The sequence below is a fragment of the Loxodonta africana genome, chromosome 2 (assembly GCF_030014295.1).
Source record: "Loxodonta africana isolate mLoxAfr1 chromosome 2, mLoxAfr1.hap2, whole genome shotgun sequence".
In the NCBI taxonomy this organism is placed as follows: Eukaryota; Metazoa; Chordata; class Mammalia; order Proboscidea; family Elephantidae; genus Loxodonta; species Loxodonta africana.
The window spans coordinates 222,219,167-222,244,007 of NC_087343.1; the positions used below are offsets into that span (position 1 = coordinate 222,219,167).

At 48.7% G+C, this 24,841-nt stretch overlaps 1 protein-coding gene across 2 annotated transcripts in view; it reads right to left on the bottom strand.

The window, feature by feature from the left end:
* Positions 1–2,011: 2,011 nt before the first annotated feature.
* The window catches only part of LOC100654728 (interferon-induced GTP-binding protein Mx2), a 37,411-nt gene continuing 14,581 nt past the window's right edge, over positions 2,012–24,841 (bottom strand). For both annotated transcript variants that reach the window (XM_023559110.2, XM_064279484.1), the window contains 10 exons: positions 24,334–24,488; positions 19,531–19,669; positions 15,290–15,488; positions 13,730–13,808; positions 10,637–10,759; positions 10,206–10,347; positions 8,501–8,659; positions 7,785–7,861; positions 5,530–5,796; positions 2,012–3,521 (listed from right to left, as the gene is read on the bottom strand). In XM_023559110.2, coding sequence (XP_023414878.2) covers positions 3,291–3,521; positions 5,530–5,796; positions 7,785–7,861; positions 8,501–8,659; positions 10,206–10,347; positions 10,637–10,759; positions 13,730–13,808; positions 15,290–15,488; positions 19,531–19,669; positions 24,334–24,488 — 1,571 coding nt within the window. In that variant the 3' untranslated portion in view covers positions 2,012–3,290. The remainder of the gene's footprint in view (positions 3,522–5,529; positions 5,797–7,784; positions 7,862–8,500; positions 8,660–10,205; positions 10,348–10,636; positions 10,760–13,729; positions 13,809–15,289; positions 15,489–19,530; positions 19,670–24,333; positions 24,489–24,841) is intronic.

Below are 24,841 nucleotides of genomic sequence, written 5' to 3' on the forward strand. Positions count from 1 at the left end.
CAGCAGTCGGTTTCGGTTTCGGTTTCTTTTCTCCTCCAGGGCTCAGAGAAAGGGAAGTCTAGGTGCGCAGACTGGATTCCGGAGCCCGAGGGCGGGGAGGAGGCAGCGGTGCGGTGAGGGGCGGGCACTGCCGGAAAGGGACGAGAGAGGGCGGTGCAGGGACAGAGGGGCGGTGGGTGCCGGGGGAGGGGACACTGACTGGGGGAGGGGCGCTGCTCGGAGGAGGGGCCGAGAGGGGGCGGTGCGAGAGGAGGGACCGGTGTCCGGAGAGGTGGGCAGTGCCAGGAGACGGGTGGTGGGGGAGGAGGGGACGGTGTCCGAAGGGGTGGACTGTGTCCGGAGAGGGGGACATTGCCACGAGAGGGGACGGTGCCGGGGGAGGGTTAGGTGCTTGGAGGGGGGCGGTGTCCGGCGGGGTGGGCGGGGTCCGGCGGGGTGGGCGGTACCCTGAGCAGGGGGCGGGGTCCTGCGGGGTGGGCGGGGTCCTGCGGGGTGGGCGAGGTCCGGTGGGGTGGGCGGTGCACTGAGCAGGGGGCGGTGTCCGGCCGGATTCGGCGATGTCCGGCGAGATGGGCGGTGTCCGGCGTGGGGGACGGTGCCCGGAGCAGGTGGCGGTGCCCGGCGGGGTGGGCGGTGTCCGGCGGGGAGGGCGGTGCCCGAAGGGGGCGGTGCCCTGAGCAGGGGGCGGTGCCCGGGGTGGGCGGTGCCCGGGGTCCGGGGTGAGCGGTGCCCGGGGTGGGCGGGGTCCGGGGTGGGCGGGGTCCCGAGCCTCGGCAAACCGGGAGGAGGAGGGTCAGGCGGTGTTTAGAAGAGGCCCAGGATCCCGCCCTACTGGCGCTGCGCTCTGCTGTCGCGCTGTTTCGGATGTCGGTCCGTCCGGATACGATTCCTGCCGGTGACCAGCGGGCTCCCGGGAGGCGGCGGGGCCAGCAGCACCTCCTAGGAACGCGCTCAGGCTGTCGCTGTGCGGCCAGAGCAGCGGGCCGTGCGCCCCGCTCGGGCGCCTTGTATCTGTCGCGGACCCCAAGCTGGCCAGGTGCGAGTCCACGCTCTTGTTGCTTTTGCCTGGTGTTGTGCGTGTGACTTATGGACCTGTGCTTCTCAAAGGGTGGTCCCGGACCAGGAACATTGGCATCCCCTGGGAGTTTGTCAGAAATTCAGATTTGGGGCCACCCCAGACCACGGAATCGGAATCTGCATTTGAAGAGGACACCCCAGGAGACTGGTTTTCAATTAAAGTGCAAAGAGGCTGGCGCGTGGCGTGCGTGCCAGTTCCTCTTCTCAGTGGCAGGCCCTGCTCTGCCTGCTTCTCGCCCCAGGGCCCCGCAGAGAGCCCTGCCCCAGGACTCAGATGCTGAAAGCCAAAAGCGGAGGAGCGCGGGGAGCCGAGCCAGGCTGGCCGGAGGCTCCGCCGCGGGCCCTGGCTTTGTGCACCCGGGGTCTAGTACATGGTCACCGGGGAAGGTGGTGGCCTTTGCAAATCACTTTTCCTGACAGCGCCAGCCGTCCCTTGCCATTTGCCTGGTGATGTACTGGGAAATCAATACTTTGTGAAAGTTAATTTTTTCAAATGGTGCAGACGGTACACCTGTCAACTGCCTTCCCAGGACTTCTCCCCTGGGGTTTATGGGAATTGACCCAGCTGGCTCTTCTCTTTCCAGCTACTCTTCAAAATTCTCCCAGTCCTCACTTCCAAATTCTATTCTAGGTTGCCTCATTCCTCCTGTGGCCTGTAAGGAGAAGCCCAAAGACCCCAGCATAATAGCACTAGATTAAAAATGTCATCTCTTGGTTATGGAGTTGTTACCTGTGGTGGAGTCAGGCTGTCACTCATGGCGACCCCATGTACAACTGAACAAAACACTTCCTGGTCCTGCACCATCCCCACCATGATCCTTTTTAAGATGGGACTGTTGTGACCCATCGGTTTTCACTGGCTGATTTTCTGAAGTAGATTGCCAGGCCTTTCTTCCTAGTCTTAGTCTGGAAGCTCTCCTGAAATTTGTTGAGCTTCATAGCCACAGACAAGCCTCCATGTACAGACGGGTGCATTGATTTGGAATGGAACTCAAGTCTCCCACATGGGAGGCAAGAATTCTACCACTGAACCAACAGTGACCTCAATACAGATATTAATCGCTTTAAGAATATGTATTGTATTGCCTTTTTATTAAGTAATTCATACTCATTGCTTGGAAAATACAGAAAAGCATGAAGAAAATAAAATCACCTACAACCCTCCAGTCTAGAGATGATCACTGGTGAGAAGCTCTCTCTCTCTTTATTATTATTGTTTACTGTGGCGAAAATATACATAAGAAAACACACTCCAATCCAGCAGTTTCTACACGGACAGTTCAGTGACACTGATTACATTCTTCAAGTTGTGCAACCATTCTTGCTATCTTTTTCCAAACCATTCCACCACCATTGACACAAACTCCTTCCTCTTTCTCCCTCCCTCCCACTCCTGATAAACCAACTCAAACTCATTGCCATAGAGGTGATTCGGACTCACAGCAACCCCAAAGGACAGAGTAGAACTGCCCCAAGGATATTTCTAAGGAGTGGCTGGTAGATTCAAACCACTGACCTTTTTTGAACAACCAAAGTCAGGGTCGAAGCGACAGCCTTGGGTCACCTCCATCACTCAGCAACACTCACTCTTTCTAGGTATAGCATTGATTAAGAAGTTACACGTGCTAGGTGAAAGGTTGGTGGTTTGGATTCAGCCAGAGGCACCTCAGAAAAAAGGCCTGGCAATCTGCTTCCAAAAGGTCACAGCCATGAAAACTCTGTGGAGCACAGTTTTACTCTGACACACATGAGATTGCCATGAGTCGGCGTCGACTCCAAGGGAATCCTTTTTTTTTTTTTTTTAATGTGCCAGGTGCCTCTTAGAGTCTGGAAATACAAAAGAGGAATATATTATCCTTGCCCTCTGCAGGGTCTCATTATCCGATGGGGGAAAAAGACAAAGAATTACTGTTGTACTCGAGAATGCCATAATTGAGTGCTATGGGGGCCCAAGGTCAGGACCACCCACCTCTTCATGGTGGTCAGGGAAGACTTCCTGGAGGAGGTGACAGCTGAGTACATGGGTCTCCTGCCAGGGTGAACTCAGAGAAGCGTTCTGATGTGTGTAGAGCACAGAGAAGATGGATGCAGCCGGCACCAGAAGAGTCTGGCCCTCAGCGTAAAGCAGCTTCTGGCACCAGCTCTGCTTGCAAGGGACGCGCACAGAAGGATAGCACCCAAGAGCACCATCGCCCTCCAGCGGGCTGTCTCCTCTAAGTGGAGAACTGACGGAGCGTGCACCGCGCCTGCGTCAGCCGGTAGATCCGCTCCTTAAGGAGCCTCCTCTTGGCGGCCGTCTCCGTTTGCTCCTGCAGCAGCCAGGAGTAGCCCTCTTTTTCCTGTAATACGTGCATCATGGACTTCTGCAGGCAGTCGCTATTCTCTTGGAGCAGGAAGAACTGAATTATGAGCGGGATCTGGTTGGCAAGACGCCTGCTGGTTTCCTGGAGGAAGGGGGTTAAGCAGGGTTAGTGGGAAGGGTCTTGGCCCAGAGCCTGGGGTTGCTGGGAGAAGACCTGGCCTTGGGTGTATGTGTGGGCGCCTTGTTAAGACCGGAACTTGACGTCTGTGGACGCCCTGGCAAGTCCCACTCTATTGTGCAGTGTTGTTATGGGTTGAATTGTGTCTCCTCAAAAGATACTTTGAAGTCCTAACCTGCTGGTATCTGTGAATGTAACCTTGTTTGGAAATAGGGTCTTTGAAGATGTTATCAGTTAACATAGGTACCTGGGTGGTGCAAATGCTCTCGACTATGAACCTAAAGTTTGGCATTTTGAACTCACCAGCAGCACTGCGGAAGAAAGGCCTGGCTCTCTGCTTCTGTAAAGATTACAGCTAAGAAAGCTCTGTGGAGCTCAGTTCTACTCTGTGATACACGGGGTCCCCCTGAGTCAGTTTTTATCAGTTACCCTGAGTTCATACTGGAGTAGGGGGGCTCTAATCAAATCTGAGGAGTGTCCTATAAAAGATGAGAAGGGACACAGAAAGAGGAAGGGCAATTGTGTGAAGACACATCTACAGCCAAGGAAGTCCTGGAGCTCCCAGAAGCTGCGAGAAAAGAAAGGATCTTCTCCTAGAGCCTTTGGAGGGCGCAGGGCCTGGCCGACATGTTGATTTGGACTTCTGGTGTCCGGAGCTGTGAGAGGGTACATTTCTGTTCTTATAAACCACCTCACCAACAAACAAACAAACAAACCTTGTTGCTGTCAAGTCTATTACAACTGACAGCGACCCCATATGTTACAGAGTGGAACTGCTTCATAGGGTTTTCATAAGGTTTTTTGTGCAGTAGCCTGGGTGGGTTTGAACTGCCAGCCTTTAGGTGAGTAGCCGAATGCAAAGCGTTTGCATCACCCAGGGGCCTTTATAATCCACCGTGTTGGTGGTATTTAGTTACAGCAGCCCTAGGAGACCAGTACAAGTACCAGACACATGGCGCTTCTGTCTGGGCTGCCACTCTTACTACCCCGGCACCCCCTCTGGCACCAAGAACCCACTGATAGGTTAGCAGACCCCACCCTGCCAACTGCCCTTCACACTTTGGACATCCCAGGGGGGCCCCTGCCACTCTCCCCCTCCCCCGAGTTCTGGGGGCCCCATGATTCCTGTCTGCATTCTGGGAGGCAAATGGGGCCTAGCACCAATGTCTGCCTCATTCCCTTTCTGCAGACTGATGTCTGCTTTCCCTGGCAGCCTGACGCCCACGCCTGGGTAACTCTGCTTCTTGGGAAAGGGCTTTAGGAGTTGAGCATCTTCAAAGCTTAAAGGGTATTTTCCTTTCTCTGTGCTCTAATCCTTTAGCCAGCCGCTAGATCAGAAACCACAAAAATCACAAAATGTACAGAAAGAAATTTTAGCCTCTGTTTTGTGAAACTGGTGAGTTTGAGGTACTTTACAAGTTGAAGGCCTTCTGAACCTCAAGAAAGTGAAATTATAGCCAGTATAGCTATTGTGTGTTAGATTTTGCTGTATTCTGATTTTATTAATTTTGTATTTCCTACATAAACCAATCAATTGCCCTCGAGTCGATTCTGACTCACAGTGACCCTAGAGGACAGGGTAGAACTGCCCCATAGAGTTTCCAAGGAGCGCCTGGTGTATTTGAACTGCCAGCCTTTTGGTTACCGGGGTTTCCACATTTTCTGCATAGCATATAAAATATGAAGAAATTTGGAACTGGAATTAATTTTGAGTTCATGCTCTGCCACGGTAAAAATAAATAAATAAATAAAATCCACAACTGATTTTGGGGAAGTTAGTTAAAAGCTCTCTTGGCTTGTGATTATAATTTCCCCTTCTTTAGAGTTAATAGAGTAGGTGTTATCACAGTACGAAAGGGCTTGATAAAGACTGGTGGTCCTTTCTTTCTTCCCTCAGTTAAGCAACTCTCAACAGGAAGACCCAACCTGCCAAATACCGGCCTGCACTGATTCCGTGCCTCTAAGAGCTCACCGTGAAATACGCATTCAGGTGTACACCGATTTCAGTAATAGAGGAAGTTGAAGGATCCGTTACGCTGGCACCAAAAACATTCAACTGATTCCTCTGAAAAAGCTGTGGATTATTTTCCAGTGGGTTAGACGTCTGTTTTCGGACTTCCTTCAGAATCGCACAGTAAAGCTCATCTTGACAAAAAACCAGCTGCTCCATTCTGAACTGAAGCTGGACCAGATTTTCTGCTGCCTCTACTTGTCTCATTTTTATGTTTTCGATCATCTCCTGATGAGATAAGAAAGGCAAACACATACTTTCCTTCCCCTTCTTAGGCTGAAACAATTTAGAAGTACATCAAATTAAAAATAAGCTAGGGTCAAAAAAGGCCCGAGACTTTAGTGATTTTAAGACAGTCCCCGCCCCACCCTTCACTGCCGTCCTCAGCCCTATTGTGCTCACACCCCTTGCTCCCTGTCCAACCCGCCTCCCTCCCACCCTTTCCTTCTCTCTGCCCTGGCCTCCCCGCCCCCACTGCACGGCCTTCCTCCTCCTTCAGTCATGGTTTAGTCAACGTTTTTACAAACGTGTCCTTCTGTCCTTATTAGCTGCCATAGAGTCAGCCGCCAACTCCTGGTGACCCCACGACAACCAAATGAACGCTGCCTAGTCCTGCACCAGCCCCATGATCGGTTGAGGGTTGAACCATTGTGATCCACAGGGATTTCTCTGGCTAATTTTGGGAAGTAGGTCACCAGGCTTTTCTTCCTAGCCCATCTTAATCTGGAAGCTCTGCTGAAATCTGCTCAGCATCCCAACAACACGCAAGCCTCTATGGATACACAGTGGTGACTACGCCCGGGGTGAATTGGCTGAGAGTCAGTCCTAGGTCTCCCGCGGGGAAGGTGCACTTGAGTCTCTCTAAACCAAGCTGCTTGAATCCACGCTCCAGAATGACTCTGAATCTAATGACACGGTGGGATAATAGTTTGGTACGTTTACTTCCCAGAAATTCTGCTTCTCCTGGGAAAGAAAGGATGGCAAGGGAGAGAAGAGTCACGTCTTTGCTTTTGACTTTCAGACAGACTTCTGTAAATTGAAGGTAGGTTTGTAAAGTGAACGTTTGGCAGACAGAGGGCCTGTGAGTTTCACAAGTGTTGCTTTGTCTTCTCTTTTTGGAGTGTATGTAGCAATAACGGACAATAGATCCTGTTATGGATTGAATCGCGTCCCCCAAGAGATACGTTGAAGTCCTAGCCTGTGGTACCTGTGAACAAGGCCTTGTTTGGAAATAGGGTCTCTGAGGGCGTTCTCAGTTAATACAAGGACATACTGGAGTCGGGTGGGTCCTATTCCAATATGACCAATGTTCTTATAAAAGAAGAAACAGAGGCAGTTAAAGGAAGGGTGGCCATATGAGATGCATCTAGAGGCCAAGGGACACCTGGGGCTACCAGAAGCTGAGAGAAACTGGATGGTTCTTCCCCTAGAGCCTCTGGAGAAAACATGGTCCTGCTGACACCTTGATTTGGGATTCTGGCCTCCAGAGGTGGGAGACCATAAATGTGTGTTGTTACAATTCTCTCAATTGACGATATTCTGTCACAGCAGCCCTGGGAAGCTCATACAGACCCCTCGTGGACTGTAGAATGAGATTTTAACCCACCAGCCTCTGCCTGGGTGGAAGAGAAGTGCTGAGTGGAAAGCTACAGAGCTGTGGTAAGATTTTTAAGCCAAACTTTCAAAAAATTTTGGACTAGGGCTAGTAGATAATGCTGCCCTTTATGTGTGAAGAAGATTCATGGCGACCTCCTGGTGCGTCAGAGTAGAACTCTGCCCCCCAGGGTTTTCAATGGCTGATTTTTTCAGAAGAGGATCACCAGGTCTTTCTTCCAAGGCACCTCTGGGAGGACGTCAATCTTTCAGTTAGCAGCTGAGCGTGTTAACCATTTGCACCACCCAGGGATCCCAACCAGTCATTAGGTACCGTCACATTTTAGGCCATCACTGCCGAGCCTCCATCCTGTGCTGCTGCATAAAGGCGTGTGGAAAAGATGACTAGGACATGCACCCACTTTCATTTCTCGCAGGAAGGGAAGACTAACTCCTGAGGCAGATAGGTGAGGCTCCTGGAGTTGCCAGCCCAGCAAATCTACAAGTAGAGCCCTGGCCTCATATTGCCAAACTCCAGTAAATATCTCACTTCATTCAAAGGTCGGTGCTGTTTAAAACAGTCGGTAGTACCTGTGACTATCAAGCAACCTGTGAACGCTTACCTGGGCTGTTTGATTCAGGTTGGGAAATTCTCTGAAATTGGTTTTGGCCTGAGCAATGAAAGCCTGCTGGACAATTTCTGGCCAAAGAAAGAACAAAACCAAGCAGGAGTCAAAGGGGTTAAAGACACAGGGAGGATGAATCGTGCCACCTCAACCCCATCCCAGGGCAGAGTTCCCCAGATCCAGACCAAGAGAGAAGTGGGGGGAAACAGTACATAATCCTAGGGAGAAAGACTGCCACAATCACTACCCACCCTGAGCTTGTGCTATTGCTGCCTGCCCTTCCCAGGGTCTGCCTCTGCCCTTTCCTCACACAGCTGCTTTGAGGGTTATGTATGATACAGATGAAGCTCAAGTGCCCGCTAGTATCCCCACCCCAAGACCGGAGAACCCATCGCTGCATTCTGTTCCTGTAGGATGTATTTAAAGGACCCTAAAAAAAAAAAAAAAAATGGAAGCTTCTACAATACTCCAGCACAGAGCTACCCAGCCTTCTATGTGCATTCGTGTCACCCGAAGCCCTTCTTACAATGAGGTTCTGATTCAGTAGGTCAGAGTCAGTATTTCTGACCGCCACCCAGGTGAGGCTGATGTTGCAGGTCCACGGACCATATGGAGTCGCCACCTAGCTGTGCTTGATAACTGAATTCCCAGCTGTTCCCCCAAGGCACTGAGGTTTATGGAAGGTAGGGGATGGTCACTTGAAGGGTCCTTACCAGTAACTTTCTGGAGCATGTTCAGGGCTGGGCCTACCAGCTGTTGGGTATACTGTCGCACAATGGCCACAAACGTCTGGTAGCTGATAAATCCAGGAAGCTCTTTGCCCCGGTACTGATTCTCATATTTTGAGACTTCTTCATGAACTATATTTTTCACTAGAACATAAAACAAGCCACCTGGTGAAGTTTAATAATTCCACAGATATTGAAAAGATTAGTTTGTTTGTTGTTTTGCCGTTGAGTAGACCCTGACTCATGGTGACCCCATGTGTGTTACAGTAGAACTGTACTCCATTGGGCTTTTCATGGCTAGTTTTTTGAAAGCAGATGGCCAGCCCTTTCTTCTGAGGTGCCTCTGGGTGGACTTGGAGTTCCAATCTTTCAGTTAGCAGCTGAGCTCACTAACCATTGCGTCACCCAGGGACTGGACTCTATCGAAAAGATAGGAACTTATTTTTTTTAAAGCCTTACTTGTCCATTGTACCTAAGACAATATTTCCAAATAGTTTCCTTTTTAGTGGAAAAAAAAAAAATTGTACTCTGATAATGCCATGTAAGAAAAAATGATTTTTAAGAAGCAAAGTTCTTCTTCTATGGAAATTTATTTCAATCGAGAATTATCACCCCAAGGAAGAAGTTTAGTATTTATAATTGATAGGAGAAAAATTCTAATTAGGTAAAAATAGGAATTCAAAGAGTTTTGCAGCACTTGCAGGCTTCCCGACAAGACATCCACAGAGTACACGTGAAGGACTCCCCCGCCCCAAACCTAGTTTTCATGGAAGTAGGTAAAGCTGCTTTTATCGAGTGCACAACAAACAAACATAGAATAGCTCCGGCACACGTGCACGCGCGCGCACACACAGGCACACGCACGCACGCACGCACGCATCCTACTGACATCCGACCTGGAGCAGAGTGGAAGCTAGAGCGGCGCCGGGGAAGCAGGAGGTGCTCCTGAAACCACCCGCTCACCTCTGTGGTCCTGGCTGGGGACAAAGAGAAAGGGACGAACGTGTTCAGGAGAATTGTCTGGCTGCCCTGGGTACGTCTCGGTGGCTGACCAACGGCACCACCACTTCCTCTACATTTTTGCTTTGTTTTGATCAAACCCGATCATCCCCACAGCCTGGACCTTCCAGAAGGGGTGGTGGTGATTGACTTCGTGTGGATCTCCCTCCGAGGCAGCTGGGCGGCTCTCTGCCTCAGTCTCACCAAATGACAAACATCCCAGGTCCCCTTTTCTACCAGGGAAAACTCAGAAGCAGTTTTCCAGCCACTACTAATTCAGCAGTGGTGCCATGTGGCCAAAGCAAGCTCAACAGTGACCGCCGTGGGCATCATGTGGGCACTGAACACGTGCGGCCAGAGAAGCTTAGTGTGGGTGGGCTTCCAAGACAGACGCCTCTCCAAGGCACCCACGGTCCTGGGCCTGGAGCCCCGGGGATGCTCTGCACATCTCTCAGATGGGAACTGAGTGCCCCTGAGGAGGTCGGGGGCAGTGGCGTTGCCCTGGGCAGGGTTGGTGAGGGCAGGGCTCCACGGTGAGGGGTCTCCATGGCTGGCAAGCCGTTGAGTCCTCAGGGGAGCAGGCCATGGAGGGGTGGGCTTAGCTCCTTGTGCACATTTCATATGTGCCAGAGGTAGCTTCCCGTGTTGGTAAGTGGGACGCCACTTTGAGGGAGCCCTGCCCAGGACTGACCTTTTTGGGTATTGGCTGCCAGTACATGATTCCAGGTTTTAAACTCCATTCTGATTTTGTTATATAATCGTGTCTCATTCTCCTTGACAGCTTCTTCTCCTTCTACTAGTTTTTCGACATCTCGATTGAACACCTTGACTTTCTGCAAACGAGATAAAGGCATCCATCTCTCTGTGTTCACAGGTCCTCAGGCAGCTGTGTGTGGTGATGGTGGCCGGGGCTGCAAGGGGCCCACACCCACCTCTCCTTACAGATGGGGCACCTGAAGGGCGGCTAGGGCCCAAGGTGGCTCCTGGCACCTCCATGGGGTGGGGACTGTGCGGGGCCACCTCAGGACATACTAGGCCACCAGGCACGAATGCGGCCACCCAAAGGCCTTTGGTGATGGAGAAGCCAGGTCGTGTGTCTGAGTGTCACGCGGGAATTCTTACCTCAATCAGAAAGAACATTTTATCTGTTTCCTTGTCTGGGACCTCGGTGCCATAATGACGCAGCTCCTCTGTCGCCCTCTGGTGGCTCTCCTGGATTTGCTGTCCTAATAATGGGAGTGATTTCTGAAGGAAACAATAGCAATGAATTAGACTCTGCAGCCTGATGAAATGAATGGACAGATTTCCTAGGTATGTAGGTAGACACTCGTTTTAAAGCATTTAAGGGGATCCAGAATCTCTATTACGGGATGAAACTCGCTAAGGCCGTACACTTAATGGGGACGTTTGGGGATTTTGCAGCAAACAGATTAACCAGTTGCGCTCAAGCTGACCCAGCCCCCTGGTGACCCCACGTGTGTCAGAGCAGCACTGTGCTCCGCAGGGCTTCAATGGGTGAGGGTTCAGAGGTAGGTCACGAGGCCTTTCTTCCCATGCACCCCTGGGGGGACTCAAACCTCCAACCTTACTTTTAGCAGCCAAGTGCAGCAATTACTTGTTACCTACAGTTAGCCCCTGACTTACAATGGGCTTCTGTTTCAAAGACTCCTTTGTAAGGCGGTTTTGACATAAGTTGAATATGTTGGGTTTTTTTTTTTTTTTCATTTCAAATCACGGCAGTGTTTCAAACAGGAAGTCATGAAAGTGAATATCTGTGAGTGAACATCTGAGAATGATGACATCAGCAAATTACACGCCACCACATTGTACGTAGTACAGACTACTAATGATAGGATGTGTGAAAAAAAGTAGATGGTAGCAAGTGTGGTTTGTCGTGACTCGAACATGCCGCAAGTCAGAAACTACCTGTATTGTATATAATAAGGCAAATTTCTTATGCAATTGGAGTCGTGTGGAATCGGGTGGTGACTAGTTTGGTTTTGGGCTTTTTATTTGATTTGATTTGATTTGGTGCTTTGCTGTTTGAGAACAAGTCCATTGGAACACGATGTAAGATCTCTTTAGCAAAGCATCTCTTGGAAGTGACTGGGTTTTATAAGCTGATAAAGGGTGCTTCAGTGGAAGGTGCGTCTTGGGCGTTGGTGTCAGCCCGGGTATAGTCCTACCCTACCAATGATGCTGTTGATAATAAGGAGACGGAAGGAAAGGTGCATAGGGGCACACTGGAAGGTCTTCTGAGGGCCAAGCCTTATTCCAAACACTCCACATCTCCTTTGATCCCCACACTACACTGTAGAGCAGGTGGTCGGATGGCCTCCTTTTTACAAGAGAGGAAACTAAGGCTCTGAGAGGGCAATTTACTTGCCATCCTCACTTACCTAGCAAGTGGCAGGGTTCAGGTTTTCACTCTGCCCACCACCCCAGAGCCTGTGCAGGTGAACACTGTGGCAGAACAAGCAAAGTCACCTAGGAGATCAGCGGCTCCATTTCCTGCTCAGGGATGAGGTCACTGCCCATGCTGGGCAGGATGAGCTCACTAGAACTTGGGGAGCGAAGACCAAGTGGTTTGAGGATGGATTAGCACACCAAGGCTGTGTGAGATATGGGTAATGTAGGGTCACCTCAAGAAAGTGTTAAGATTTTACAGGCCCTTTTTGGAGGGGATAGTTTGTGTCTCTAGACAGAAATGCATTAAATTTTTTTTGGAAATTTCAAATATCATTATCATAATTAAATCTTGGTATATATATTTAAAAAGTTAATTTAAAATGACATTTTAAACTCAAATTTCAATGTAAAACATTGAAATGTTCAAAACAAGTTATGGAAAAATAAGCTATGAAAATGCAACTTTCATTTTTTCCCTAAAAGAAAACCCATTGTCGTTGAGTAAATTCTAACTCATAGTGACCCTATAGGACAGGGAAGAACTACCCCATAGGATGTCTTAGGCTGTAATCTTTATGGGAGCAGATCACCACATCTTTCTCCTGCAGAGCAGCTGGTGGGTTCAAATTGCCGACCTTTTGGTTAGCAGTTGACCTGTTAACCACAGCACCACCAGGGCTCCTTTTTTCTAAAAGAGAGGTATGTAAATCAGACAGGGATATGCTTTACAGAGGAGTTCCTGGGTGGTGCAAATGGGTAAGCACTTGAGTACTGACTGAAAGGTTGGTGGTTCAAAGCCACCCAGAGACACCTTGTAAGAAAGGCTTGGCGATCTGTTTCCAAAAGGTCACAGCCTTGAAAACCCTATAGAGCACAGTTCTACTCTGCCACATGGGGTCGTCATGAGTCAGAATCGACTCAATGACAATGGGTAAAAAAAAATGGGTAGTAGGTAGGAATTTTCAGAGCCCTCTTCTGCAAAATGAGGGATTCAACTAGAATCAGCGCTACTCAGAGGGTGTTCCGGGATCGCTCACCTGCTGAATCAGAAAGTCTGGGAGTGGGAGCCAGGAATATGGGTCTTAACAGACTCTCCAGGTGACTCTTGTGCGCACTAAAGTTTGAGAGCCACTGGCCCCTTCCAAATCCCTCACGCTGGGAGTGTGGTTCCTGGCTTAAAAGACACCATTGCTTTGGTCCTACAAACACATTAGCAGTCACTGAGAACCAGGACCTTGGTCACCTGCCGGTGTAGAACTCTGCTCTCAGGGTTAAGACAAAATGTTCACACACTGTTCTACCTCTTTGCAGAGGTCCAGGCAGCACTAAAATACTGGATTTCTAACAAGCACTCTCAGTTCTCCCATATTGGAAAATATCATGAGAACTTTGGATGTGGTTGTCCATTTTTGAGGACCAGTAAGAACTGAACACTTATTTCTTACAATTTAGGAGAATGTTTTTTGTACTGGGAAGTGTTAACAACGTATGGAAAAACGCAGATTTTCTACCTCCGTGGCCGTTCCTCTTCCCACGCCTGAGCTGCTGTTAGAGGTTGGCCTCCCCCCTAGTTTCTTCTCCCGGGTTGACTGACCCACCTGTGTTTCTACACTGCGACTGGTTGCGGCCCCACTTCAGGAGCTCTCTTGTGGGCCTCTGGCCACGAGAAACGCGGCTTTTAGAATTTGCTTGTCTGTTGGCTTCCTTGGGTGGCGCAGTGGGTGTCTTGGCTGACACATAGCCGAGGGAGTGACGTGGCAGCTGCCATTTTGGCCAGTACCCCCCCCCCAACACCAAATGGCTCACTTTGATGTGCACCATGAGCTCCGTGGTCAGTCTCTCGGCCAGACAGGGCACCGTGGCCCTTCCTTCCTCCAGGAGGACTCTGAAACAGGACAGAGCACACATGAGCTCCAGAACCCTGTTCCGCCATTTTCCAGTACTGGGCTTTGTAAGTGGACGGGAGGGCTTAGCTTTGTTTTGTATTCTCATCAGCAGCTGATCAGTGCCCGAGAAACCAAAACCCAAAACTCACTGCCATGGAGTCAATTCCGACTCACAGTGACTCTGTAGGACAGAGCAGAACTGCTCCACAGGGTTTCCAAGGCTGTCATCTTTACGGAAGATGACTCTCACTTCTTTCTCCTGCAAGTGACTGGTGACTTTGAACCTCCGACCTTTTAGTCAGCAGCTGAGTGCCTAACCACTGCACCACAAGGGCTCCTGTGCATGAGAAAGCCAGCTGCTAATTACTGAGCTAGCCCATCCCTAGCTAGCACAGGGCTGGGAAGGTTGCATTCCTTGTCTCCTTAATCATCAGAACCAGCCTCTGAGGTAGGTAGTCCTTCTACTGACAGGAAAACAGAAGAAACCTAAGGGAGACTCCTAGAGGTTAAGTACTCACACTTGTCTTTTACTGATTGTAACAAACCTTTCCATGAAGCTCACTAAGTGCCAGGTACCATCCTAAGGACTTTACGCATGTCAACTTATTCCGCCCTTTGTTATGGATTGAACTGTGTCCTCCAAAACGATATGTTGGAGTCCTAACCACTGTGCCTGTGAACGTGGCTTTGTTTGGAAATAGGGTCTTTGAAGGTGTTATCAGGTAACATGAGGTTGCACTGGAGCAGGCTGGGTCCTAATGCCATCTGAGTGGTGTCCTTATGAGAGAGGAGAGACACAGAGACGAAGGACAGCCACCTGAAGATGCACCTGCAAGCTAAGGGATGCCTAGAAGCTGAGAGAGACAGGGCGGATCTTCCCCTAGAGCCTTCTGGGAGAGAACATGGTCCTGCCGACGCCCTGCATTCTGACTACTGGTCTCCAGGAGTGTCACACGATAACGTGCTGTTGTTTAAAGCCTCCTACTTGGTGGTATTTTGTGGCAGCAGCCCTAGGAGACCCAGAAGGCAGGCTTTAATGTGCACCATCTGGAATAGGAGACCCAGGTTTCAGGAAGTTGGGAGATCTCTTTCTTCTAGTCTTGCTTGCACTCGCTAGTTGTTTGTCTTTATTGTCCTTATCTGTAAAATGAGAAGAATCCCACCTGCACTACATATCCCTTAAAATTGTGTGGCACGCCAATGACAAAGCAAGAGAAGACATTTGGGGAGAGCAAAGGGCTCTCTAGGTGTGGAATGATGTGATACGATTTTAATCATCAGCGGCATTAAAGCCCAATAAACACTAACGTGTTTAAATTTCTCTAAATTAGCCAATACATTGAATTAAAAATTAAAGACAAGGGTAGACCATGCTACACCTTATCATTTTTTACAGACGAATTGGTTGTACTCTTGGCCAATTCTAGCTGGGGGGACAGGTTCCCGGGAGTCCAACTCCAGGCTCCTCCTAGAGCCTCACCTGAAATTCGGATGTGTTTGGAAGAAGTTTATTTCCCTCTTAGTGGCCTCTGCCAAGCTCAGCTTGTCGGTGATCTCCTGCTGGCCCCGGCACCTCACAATCATGTAGCCCTTCTTGAGGTGGTACGTGAGGTTCCGCACCACGTTCAGGATACCTGTTTCCGCTCCCTTGTCCACTAGATCTGGTTTGGTCAGGATCCCTGTGAGATGGGTGGAGAAGGACAGTGCACAGTCAGTTCTCCCCTTTCTTCCAGACGCACCTGGAACATGCTGGGCTTTGAACGCTTCTCCAGGACCACCCAGGCCTCCTGCAGCCTTGATTCCCAGTGCCTGGCAGCCCTTCGTTTTATTCCACTGTCACTCCTCTTAGGTGGATTTTATCTATCACCTATTCACCCATTGTCACGGACTGAATTGTGTCCCCAAAATATGTGTCCACTGGGCTAGGCCGTGATTCCCAGTATTGTGTGATTGTCCACCATTTTGTCATCTGATGTGATTTTCCTATGTGTTATAAATCCTACCTTTGTGATGCTAATGAGGCAGGACTCAATCTACAAGATTAAGTTTGTCTTAAGTCAATCTTTTTTGAAATATAAAAGAGAGAAGCGAGCACGGAGACATGGGGACCTCATACCACCCAGGGTCTCTGTGCTGAGAAGCTCCTAGACCAGGGGAAGACTGATGATAAGGACCTTCCTCCAGAGCCAACACAGAGAGAAAGCCTTCCTCGGGAGCTGGCTCCCTGAATTTGGACTTCTAGCCTCCTAGACTGTGAGAGAATAAACTTCTCTTTGTTACAGGCCTCTACTTGTGGTATTTCTGTTACAGCAGCCCTAGATAACTAAGACACCCCTATTCTCTCAGTGTTCACCCACTGTATAATTCAGCAAATGTTTCTTGGGTGTCTCTGTGTGCCAGGACATAGGGTATCATCCTCAAAACAGACTGGGTCTACCCTCCACGTTCTTGAGAACAACTTGTTTCTCACTGTAAGGGGGTCTGTACCCCCTGTTACACACTGTCTTGTGTCCCCTGAAAATGTGTTGAATCCTAATCCCTGTACCTGTAAATATGACCTTTTTTGGAAATAGGGCTTTTCTTTTCTTACATTATAGAGGTCAAACCAGAGTAGGGTGGGCCTTAAACCTCATCCCTTCTGAGTTATACAAAGAGCAGAATAGGCTCAGAGATATACAGAAGAGGACAAATACCACGTGAGAACCCGTCCAGAGGCAAAGGAACACCAAGGATTGCCGGCAACAACTAGATACTGAAGAGCCCTGCTGGTGCAGTGGTTAAAAGCTTGGCTGTTAACCAAAAGCTGGCAGTTCGAATCCACCAGATGCTCTTTGGAAACTCTATGGGGGAGTTCTACCCTGTCCTATAGGGTCACTATGAGTCAGAATTGACTTGAGGGCAAATGGTTTTTGTTTGTTTGTTTACTAGAAGCTGAAATAGACAAGGAAGGTCCTTCCTGTAGAGTCACGCACTGAATTTGGACTTTTAGCCTCCTGAAGTGTGAGAAAATTAGCTTCTTCGCCCACTTGCGGTATTTCTGCCACGTCAGCACTAGGTAACTAAGATACCCCTTTCTAAAGTCTCTGGTCACAGACCCACTCTGTCCCCCTCTGTGGGCACCTCCTCTGATATTCTCTCATCCTTCTTCTCCTGCCCCAGGCCTTTTGACTTGCTCTGGATGAAAACCTTTGACTTCTGAGCCTGTATTTTTGTTTACGTTCTTTGAGTGTAAATTTGCTGTTGCATTTGTTTGTTTATGCTGGAACCTCAATGTAATCTTCTGCTGTCTTTCCTGATTTTTAATTTGTGGCTAAACCCAAATGTCTGATCTACCATCTCCTGAAAATTTCCTGGCACCTCAGTTAAGCAGTTGTCTCTCTTTCTCTGTTTTAATCTTCTTATTACCAAAAGTTGTCACTTAAAAGCATATCTTTTGAAGAACACCAAGGATACAAGGTAATTAGGAGCCCAAGAGACAGAAAGGGCCACATAAACCAGAGACTACATCAGCCTGAGACCAGAAGAACTAGATGGTGCCCAGCTACAACCGATGACTGCCCTGACAGGGAACACAACAGAGAACCCCTGAGGGAGCAGGAGAGCAGTGGGATGCAGACCCCAAATTCTCATAAAAAGACAAGACTTAATGGTCTGACTGAGACTAGAAGGACCCCGGTGGTCATGGTCCCTAGACCTTCTGCTGGCCCAGGACAGGAACCATTACCAAAGCCAACTCTTCAGACAGGGATTGGACTGGTCAATGGAATGGAGAGGGATGCTGGTGAGGAGTGAACTCCTTGGATCAGGTGGACACTTGAGGCTATGTTGGCATTTGCTGTCTGGAGGGAAGATGAGAGGCTAGAGGTGGTTAGAAGCTGGTGGAATGGACACGAAAAGAGAGGGTAGAGGGAGGGAGTGGGTTGTCTCATTAGGGGGAAAGCGATTGGGAGTATGTAGCAAGGTGTATATAAATTTTTGTATGAGAGACTGACTTGATTTGTAAACTTTCACTTAAAGCACAATAAAAATTAAAAAAAAAAAGCATATCTTTATCCTTACTAAAAGGTTTGTCTGAGCATATCTCTTCAGGTCACTAACAGCCGAGACATACGTGAATCCACCTTCGAACCTCCCACAGGGAAAGGAGAGGACCTTCTACTGGGGGGGAAGAAAGGTGGCCGAGAAAGTCTTTCCCCTGGAACCAGTGGTTGATCATGAAAGCTGAGACTGTTGCAATTTATTTGGAGAAAATAAAAACAGGGGTTTGTAATTAGGACTCACCCTAGCTGGGGAGAGAGAGCCTTCTCATAGTCATGTTCATACCCAACCTCTCTAACTGAGTGTCTCAGTTTGTAATAGAGGATTCCAACTGGGAAACGCACGTGCCTTGGTGTGCAGCACCGGCCCATGAGCATCTTCTACTGTTCAGCTTAGTATTAAGTCACAGAGAAGGGCACTGTCAGCAGTTTTTAGATGCTTTAATTTTTCTTTCTTTTTTAATTAATTTGTTCAGGTAGTTAACAAATACTTATTAAGCACACCACTCTGGGTGTTGGAGAGGTGGCCATGAACAAGACTGCCAAGTCTCTGGTCTCATGATCAACCCTCCCTCCAGCGAGAAGAAGCCAGGTAAACTAACCTAGTGATACACAAGAAACAAAAGACAAATATCTGATGCTGATAAGTGCTATGCAGAGAATTAAAATGAGGTGACGTGCTAGCCAATGATGGTGGGCAGGGGTGGATGGAGTACCCGAAGGTTGGTGGACAGAGAGGGCCTGCCTGAGAAGGAGCACTAGGGCTGAGGTCTGAACGAGAGATTGGAGGCAGCCCTGGGAGGATGAGGAAGACCATTCTAGGCCCTTGGGAGGGAGTGAGCTGGCATGCTGAGCCCTGCTGTAGAGTAGTGGGCCGGAGAGACAGCGATGGGAACTGAGGTCACAGAGGAGGACAGGGGCCAGGTCGCCTAGAACTTCATGGTCTGGGTAAAGAATTCTGGGATGCATATGCACAAAAATATTATAAGTTAACATGAGGTCATACTGGAGTCCATTAAAAAAAAATCTGTCACCGTCTAGTCGATTCTGACTCATAGTGACCCTATAGGGCAGAGTAGAACTGCCCCATTGAGTTTCCAAGAAGCACATGGTAGATTTAAACTGCTGACCTTTTGGTTAGCAGCCATAGCTCTTAATCACTAAGCCACAAGGGTTTCCCATACTGGAGTAGGGTGGCCCTAATCCAATCTGAGTAGTATCCTTATAGAAGAGGAGAAGACAAACAGCACAGGCACAGAGGCAAGATGGCCATGTGAAGCTGGAGGCATCTATAAATCAAGAATGCCAAGAATTACCAGTAGACATCATCGGTGGCCAACACCTTGATTTTGGGCTTCTATCCTCCAGAAGTATTAGACAACAAACTTCTGTTCTTGTGAGCCACACAGCTTGTGGTACTTTGTTATGACAGCTTTAGGACACTAATATGACGGGTGAGAGGGAGAAGGGTGAAGAACCTTCAGATTCTGACCACTCACTGAACCCTGACTGTGAACAAAGATGACCCATGTGTGGTGTGTGCCTACGCCCAGAAGCCCACAGCTGCTTCTCCACAGAACGATTCAGTACCACTACCACAGTGCCCTACTCTGGGGCATTCTAAATACATGAGGAGTGTCTCCCTCCCTTCCTGTCTTCTGGAAGCCTGGTGCTCTCTTCTCACCTATGGTCCTGTCTCCATCAGGGTCCACTTCCTTAGCCATGTTGAGTGCCTCCGTGGTCGCGATGTCCACGTTACAGGGCACCACCACCAAGTTGATTGTCTGCTGTCTTTCGATGTATTTTGTGATGAGCGACTTGATCTGATGCAAGAGAATCACACACAGAAAGATCACACTATGGTCATCTGGGAACTCAGCTGGAAATGTATAATGGCTAAAGACCAACATTGTCCCAGAGGGTAGCCCACAGCTTTCACGCCCCTGTGCTTTTGCTTGGCTTATTCCCTTCCTCTGGCACTTCAGCCCCCACTTGCCCTGCTCCGCTCTCTGCTGACCCATGTATCTTTCAAAGCCCATCTCTGGTATTTCTTCTTTCCTGAAGACTCTTGGATTCCTGCGGCCAGGTGTGACCTCTCCTTCTTCCCTAGATCTCCCCGTGATGTCTCACAGTCTTTTGTCTCTATGCATTTATTTATTCTAGATGTTTCATTGTACACCATTTACCCTTTTCTGTCTGGCTTATTTCACTTGGCATAATATTTTCAAGGTTCAGATAGGTTGCAGCGTGCATCAGAGCTCTGTTAGTATTTATGGCTGAATGGTATTCCATTGTAGGAATATGCCAGAGCCCCTGGGTGGTGCAAAGGGTTAAGTGCTGGGCTTCTAATTGAAAGGTTGGGGTTTGAGTCTACCCAGAGGTGCCTTATGAGAAAAGTCTTGCGATCAGCTTCCAAAAACTCAACCATAGGAAGCCTATGGGGCACACTTGTACTCTGACACACATGGGGTTGCCGTGAGTCACAGATGACTCGATGGCCACTGTTTTTTTTTTTTTTTAATTTTTATGGACGTACCATATTTTGTTCATCCACTCATCTGTTGATGGACACTGGGCTGTTTCCACCTTTTGGCTCTTGTGAAAAGTGCTGCTATGAACATTGGTGTACAAGTATCTGCTTTCGGATTTTTTGGGTATATACCAAGAAGTGGAATTGCTGGCTCATATGGTAATTCTATGTTTAACTTTTTGAGGAACTGCCAAACTGTTTCCATAGCGGCTGCACCATTTTACGTTCCCACCAGCACCGCACGAGGGTTCTAATTTCTCCACATCCTTGCCAACACTTGTTTTCTTTCTTTTTAATAATAGCCATCCTAGTAGGTATAAAATTGTATCTCATTGTGGTTTTTGATTTTTATTTCCCTAATGACTAACCATGTTGAGCATCGTTTCATGTGCTGACTTGTGTTCTAAAACATATGCATTGTGTTGGGAATAGACTGGAACAGGGTGCTGCAGTGAAGGGCAGGGGCAGACAAGGCAAGCAGGAGGCCAGTACAGTTATCCAGGTAACAGATGATGGTGGCTTGGGTTGGATGCTGGTGGTAGATGGGGTCAGAAGTGGGTGGAAGCAGGGTGCATTTGAAAGTAGAGCTGGAGGGTTTTCAGATGGATCGAAGCGTTGTATGAGAGAAAAAAAAGGCAGCAAGTGTGACCCCAGAGGGTTTGGCCTGGTGAACAGTGAGGCTGGAGGTACCATTTTCTGAGACGGGAAGACAGTAGAAGGGCAGACGTGGGTGGAAAGATCAGGTGCTAGGTTTGGACGCATTGAGTTTACTATCCCTATTAGTCATTTAGGAGGCCCTGGGAGGTGCAAACAGTTCATGCACTTGCCTGCTGTCATGATTGAATTGTGTTCCTCCCAAAATGTGTGTCAACTTGGCTAGGCCATGATTCCCAGAATTGTGTGATTGTCTATCATTTTGTCATCTGATGTGATTTTCCTGTGTGTTGTAAATCCTACCTCTATGATGTTAATGAGGCAGGACTCAATCTACAAGAATAGGTTGTGTTTTAAGTCAATCTCTTTCTGAGATATGAAAGAGAGAAGCAAACAAAGAGACATGGGAACCTTGTACCACCAAGAAACAAAAGCCAGGAGAATAGTGCGTCTTTGGACCCAGGGTCCCTGCACCGAGAAGCTCTTTTACCAGGGGAAGATTGATGACAAGGACTTTCCCCCAGAGCTAACAGAGAGAAAAAGCCTTTCCCTGGAGCTGGCACCTTGAATTTGGACTTCTTGCCTCCTACACTGTGAGAAAATAAATTTCTCTTTGTTAAAGCCATCCATTTGTGGCATTACTGTTATAGCAGCACTAGATAATTAAGACACCTGCTGACTAAAAGGTTGGAGGTTCGAGTCTACCCAGAGGCACTTTGAAAGAAAGGCCTGGCAATATATTTCTAAACAATCAGCCATTGAAACCCCTATGGAGGACAGTGCTACACTGACACACAAGCTGGAGGTGACTCTATGACAACTGGTTTAATGGCTATTAGGCATTCAAAGGTGGGGGAGGGGAAGGTGAGCCTGCAGCTGGAGATATGAGCCTGAAGTTCAGGGGAGAGGCCTGAGCTGGAAATAGAGATTTGGGAGTTGTTGGGGGTGATATTTAAAGCTATGAGCCTGAATGAGATACCAATGGAGAGATCTCTGAGTCTTTGCAACATCTGGAGGCCAGAAAAGTGGAGAAGAATCGACTAAGAGGGAGTAACAGAGAGGAGAGAGAGAAAGGGCCAGCATGGATTTTCCTGGAAGCCAATGAAGATGGTTCTCAAGGAGGGAGTGATATATTGTATTTGGAAATGGACGTGTTGGGTGGGTGAACACGTGCATGTGTGTGTTAATGGGAAAGTGGAGTGTGAAATAAAAGATAAATGCAGACTTTGATAGGGAGACGCCATATTCAGAAAGAAGAGGGGGAAAGGGGAAAGGGGCCGTTGTAGTAGTCGGGGAGCAGGTCTATGGTAATAGAGAGAACTCTCAGATCATAAGGTCTGCGAGCCTCTCAAAGAATTAGGGAGAAAGTGTTTTCTTCTATAGAAGCTAAGGGGAAACAGGGAGAGAGAAAAAAAAAAAAACCCAGGTGTGGGGAAGAGGGATGAATAGGCAACCTTCATCAGACAGGAAATCAGAATGCTTTGTGCTGAGGTCAGCCTTTCTCTGGGAAGAGACCTTAAGGACGGGCACTGTGTTGGCTCAGGCTGAAGGTGGGCCAAGGTTCACAGACTTGGGGCATGGAGAGGAGCTTAACCAAAGTCTAGTGAACAAGGATTTGTTTCTCATTGATCAGTGGGACAAGCAGCTCAGTGGCTCATTTATGAGGCTAGAAATGGGAACTGGAGCATCTCTGTCGGGCCCTGTCACAGGTAAACGAGGGGGCATCTCTGAGTCTTATCTAACTCATATGTTTGGGACCGGTGGTTCTTTGCAGCAAGGCGTTTTCCTGAACACAAAGGGTGGGTGGACTTCTTTAACCATTGCATTTTTCCTACATCACAGGGCTCAGGTAAAATTCAGCATTAAAAGGGGCAACACAACGAAGCTGGGAGGACAGAAAGTTCTTAAAGGAGAACAATTTGGCAGACAGCAGGGCAGGCTCCCTCCCCTCTTTGTGGACTTTGGTCTGTGTTCACGTGCACATTTCTCAGACAGGGGAGTGGTTCCAGGAAGATGGAGCACATGCACCAGCAATCCAACTGGGACAAGGAGCTGGTGTGGCCTCTGGGAAGACTCAAAGACAGTGAAGAGTTGGAGAAAAGACTCATTTGCAAATATACAAGGGCAGGCAGGACTTGTGAAAGACGCCCAAGGTGAGGAAGCTTTGCCTCTTTGATTGACAATTCCTGAAACAGGTTGGGATTCAAGGATAAGGTAAAGGGTCAAATTTCCAGGAAACTGAGAGGAAGATATTCCTTCTCACATGGAAATAAGACAATGGCCAAAGAACTGGGAGATTTCTAGCAGCTATTTCCTTGTGCTTAGAGATGTGCTCTGGAGTTTATCAGCCAGGTTTCGGAAGGGGCAGGACAGTGAGGGTGCTAGGGAGCTGAGGGGCCCTGGATGCCTGCAGCTGAAGAAGAATGGGACAGAGGAGAGGAAACTCAGAAAGAGGGTGGGATGGGGTGGAGAGATGGGGAGGTATTTGGAATGGATTTCCAGGGCTGGTCTTGGCTCTGAATGCCCTTTCCCTTCCCCTTGTCTCCACTCCCCAGCCTCTAGCAGCCACAAACCATGCCGTTTTCCCCTTTCCCCCATCAAGTCCTATCTGTACCTATCCTCTCCTGCAGTTTGCTCTAGGAAACATACTTTTCTTTCCCCTTTTGAAGGCAGCCCTTAAGTTGGGGAGGGACAGGTAGAAAGGGGAGCATATAATTTGGTCAAAAGCAATAAAGTAAAAAAATAAAATAAATAAAAACCGATCAAGAAGTCAGTTGAGAAGACTACTTGGTCAAAAATGTATAAACCCTTTGCCGTGGAGTTGATTCCAACTCATGCAACCCCATAGGACAGAGTAGAATTGCCCCGTAGAGTTTCTAAGGCTGTAATCTTTACCGAAGCAGACTGCCACATCTTTCTGCTGTGGAGTGGCTGGGTGGGTTCAAATGCTGACCTTTTTTTGGTTTGCAGTCAAGTGCTTAACCACTGTGTCACCACGGCTCCTCCAAAAATGAATAGTCGCCAAAAAAAACAGTTGTCTTTGAGTCTACTCTGACTCATGGTGACCCCATAGCTGTCGGTCCCACCAGGTCCACTTCACTATCTTACATGACCTTATGAGGCCAAGTCAGAAACTGAGTATGAGGTCCCTGCCCTCAGCAGTCCTGATCTAGACCCCCTCTTGTCACTTGGAGCAAAGGCTGAGGCAGGCACCCAGAAGTCCTTGGGACTGTAGGCAGAAACCGCTGAAGTACCCCCCTGCAACTTCAGCTTGGCCTGTTTCCAAGTTCCAGGAAGGCTCACCTGTAGTCCGATGTCCTGGGGCTGATTTCCCATGGCCACCCTGGCGATGCCAGGAAGATCAATGAGGGTCAGGTCTGGAACCTCCGGGGAGGTGATCTCCAGATGAATGAGCTCGTGACTAATGCTCACACCATGACCAGCGATGGCATTCTGGGCTATGGAGGCCAAGAGGGGAGAAACCCAGAGTCAGAGTTAATGAGCATCGGAGAGGAACCAGTTGATACTTAAGTGGTTGCTATTTTCAGGGCACATTTCATAGAAGACTGCACAATCATCTTACCCAAAAAACCAAACCCGTTGCTGTTGGGTTGATTTCGACTCATAGTGATCCTATAGGACAGATTAGAACTACCCCACAGAGTTTCCAAGGAGCAACTGGTGGATTTGAACTGTTGACTTTTTGGTTAGTAGCCAAACTCTTAACCACTGTGCTACCAGGTCTCCAGAGTTATCTTGGAGGCCTCCAACTTGCTTCTAATGGACAGTGTCCTGGAAGTGATAATGTGTG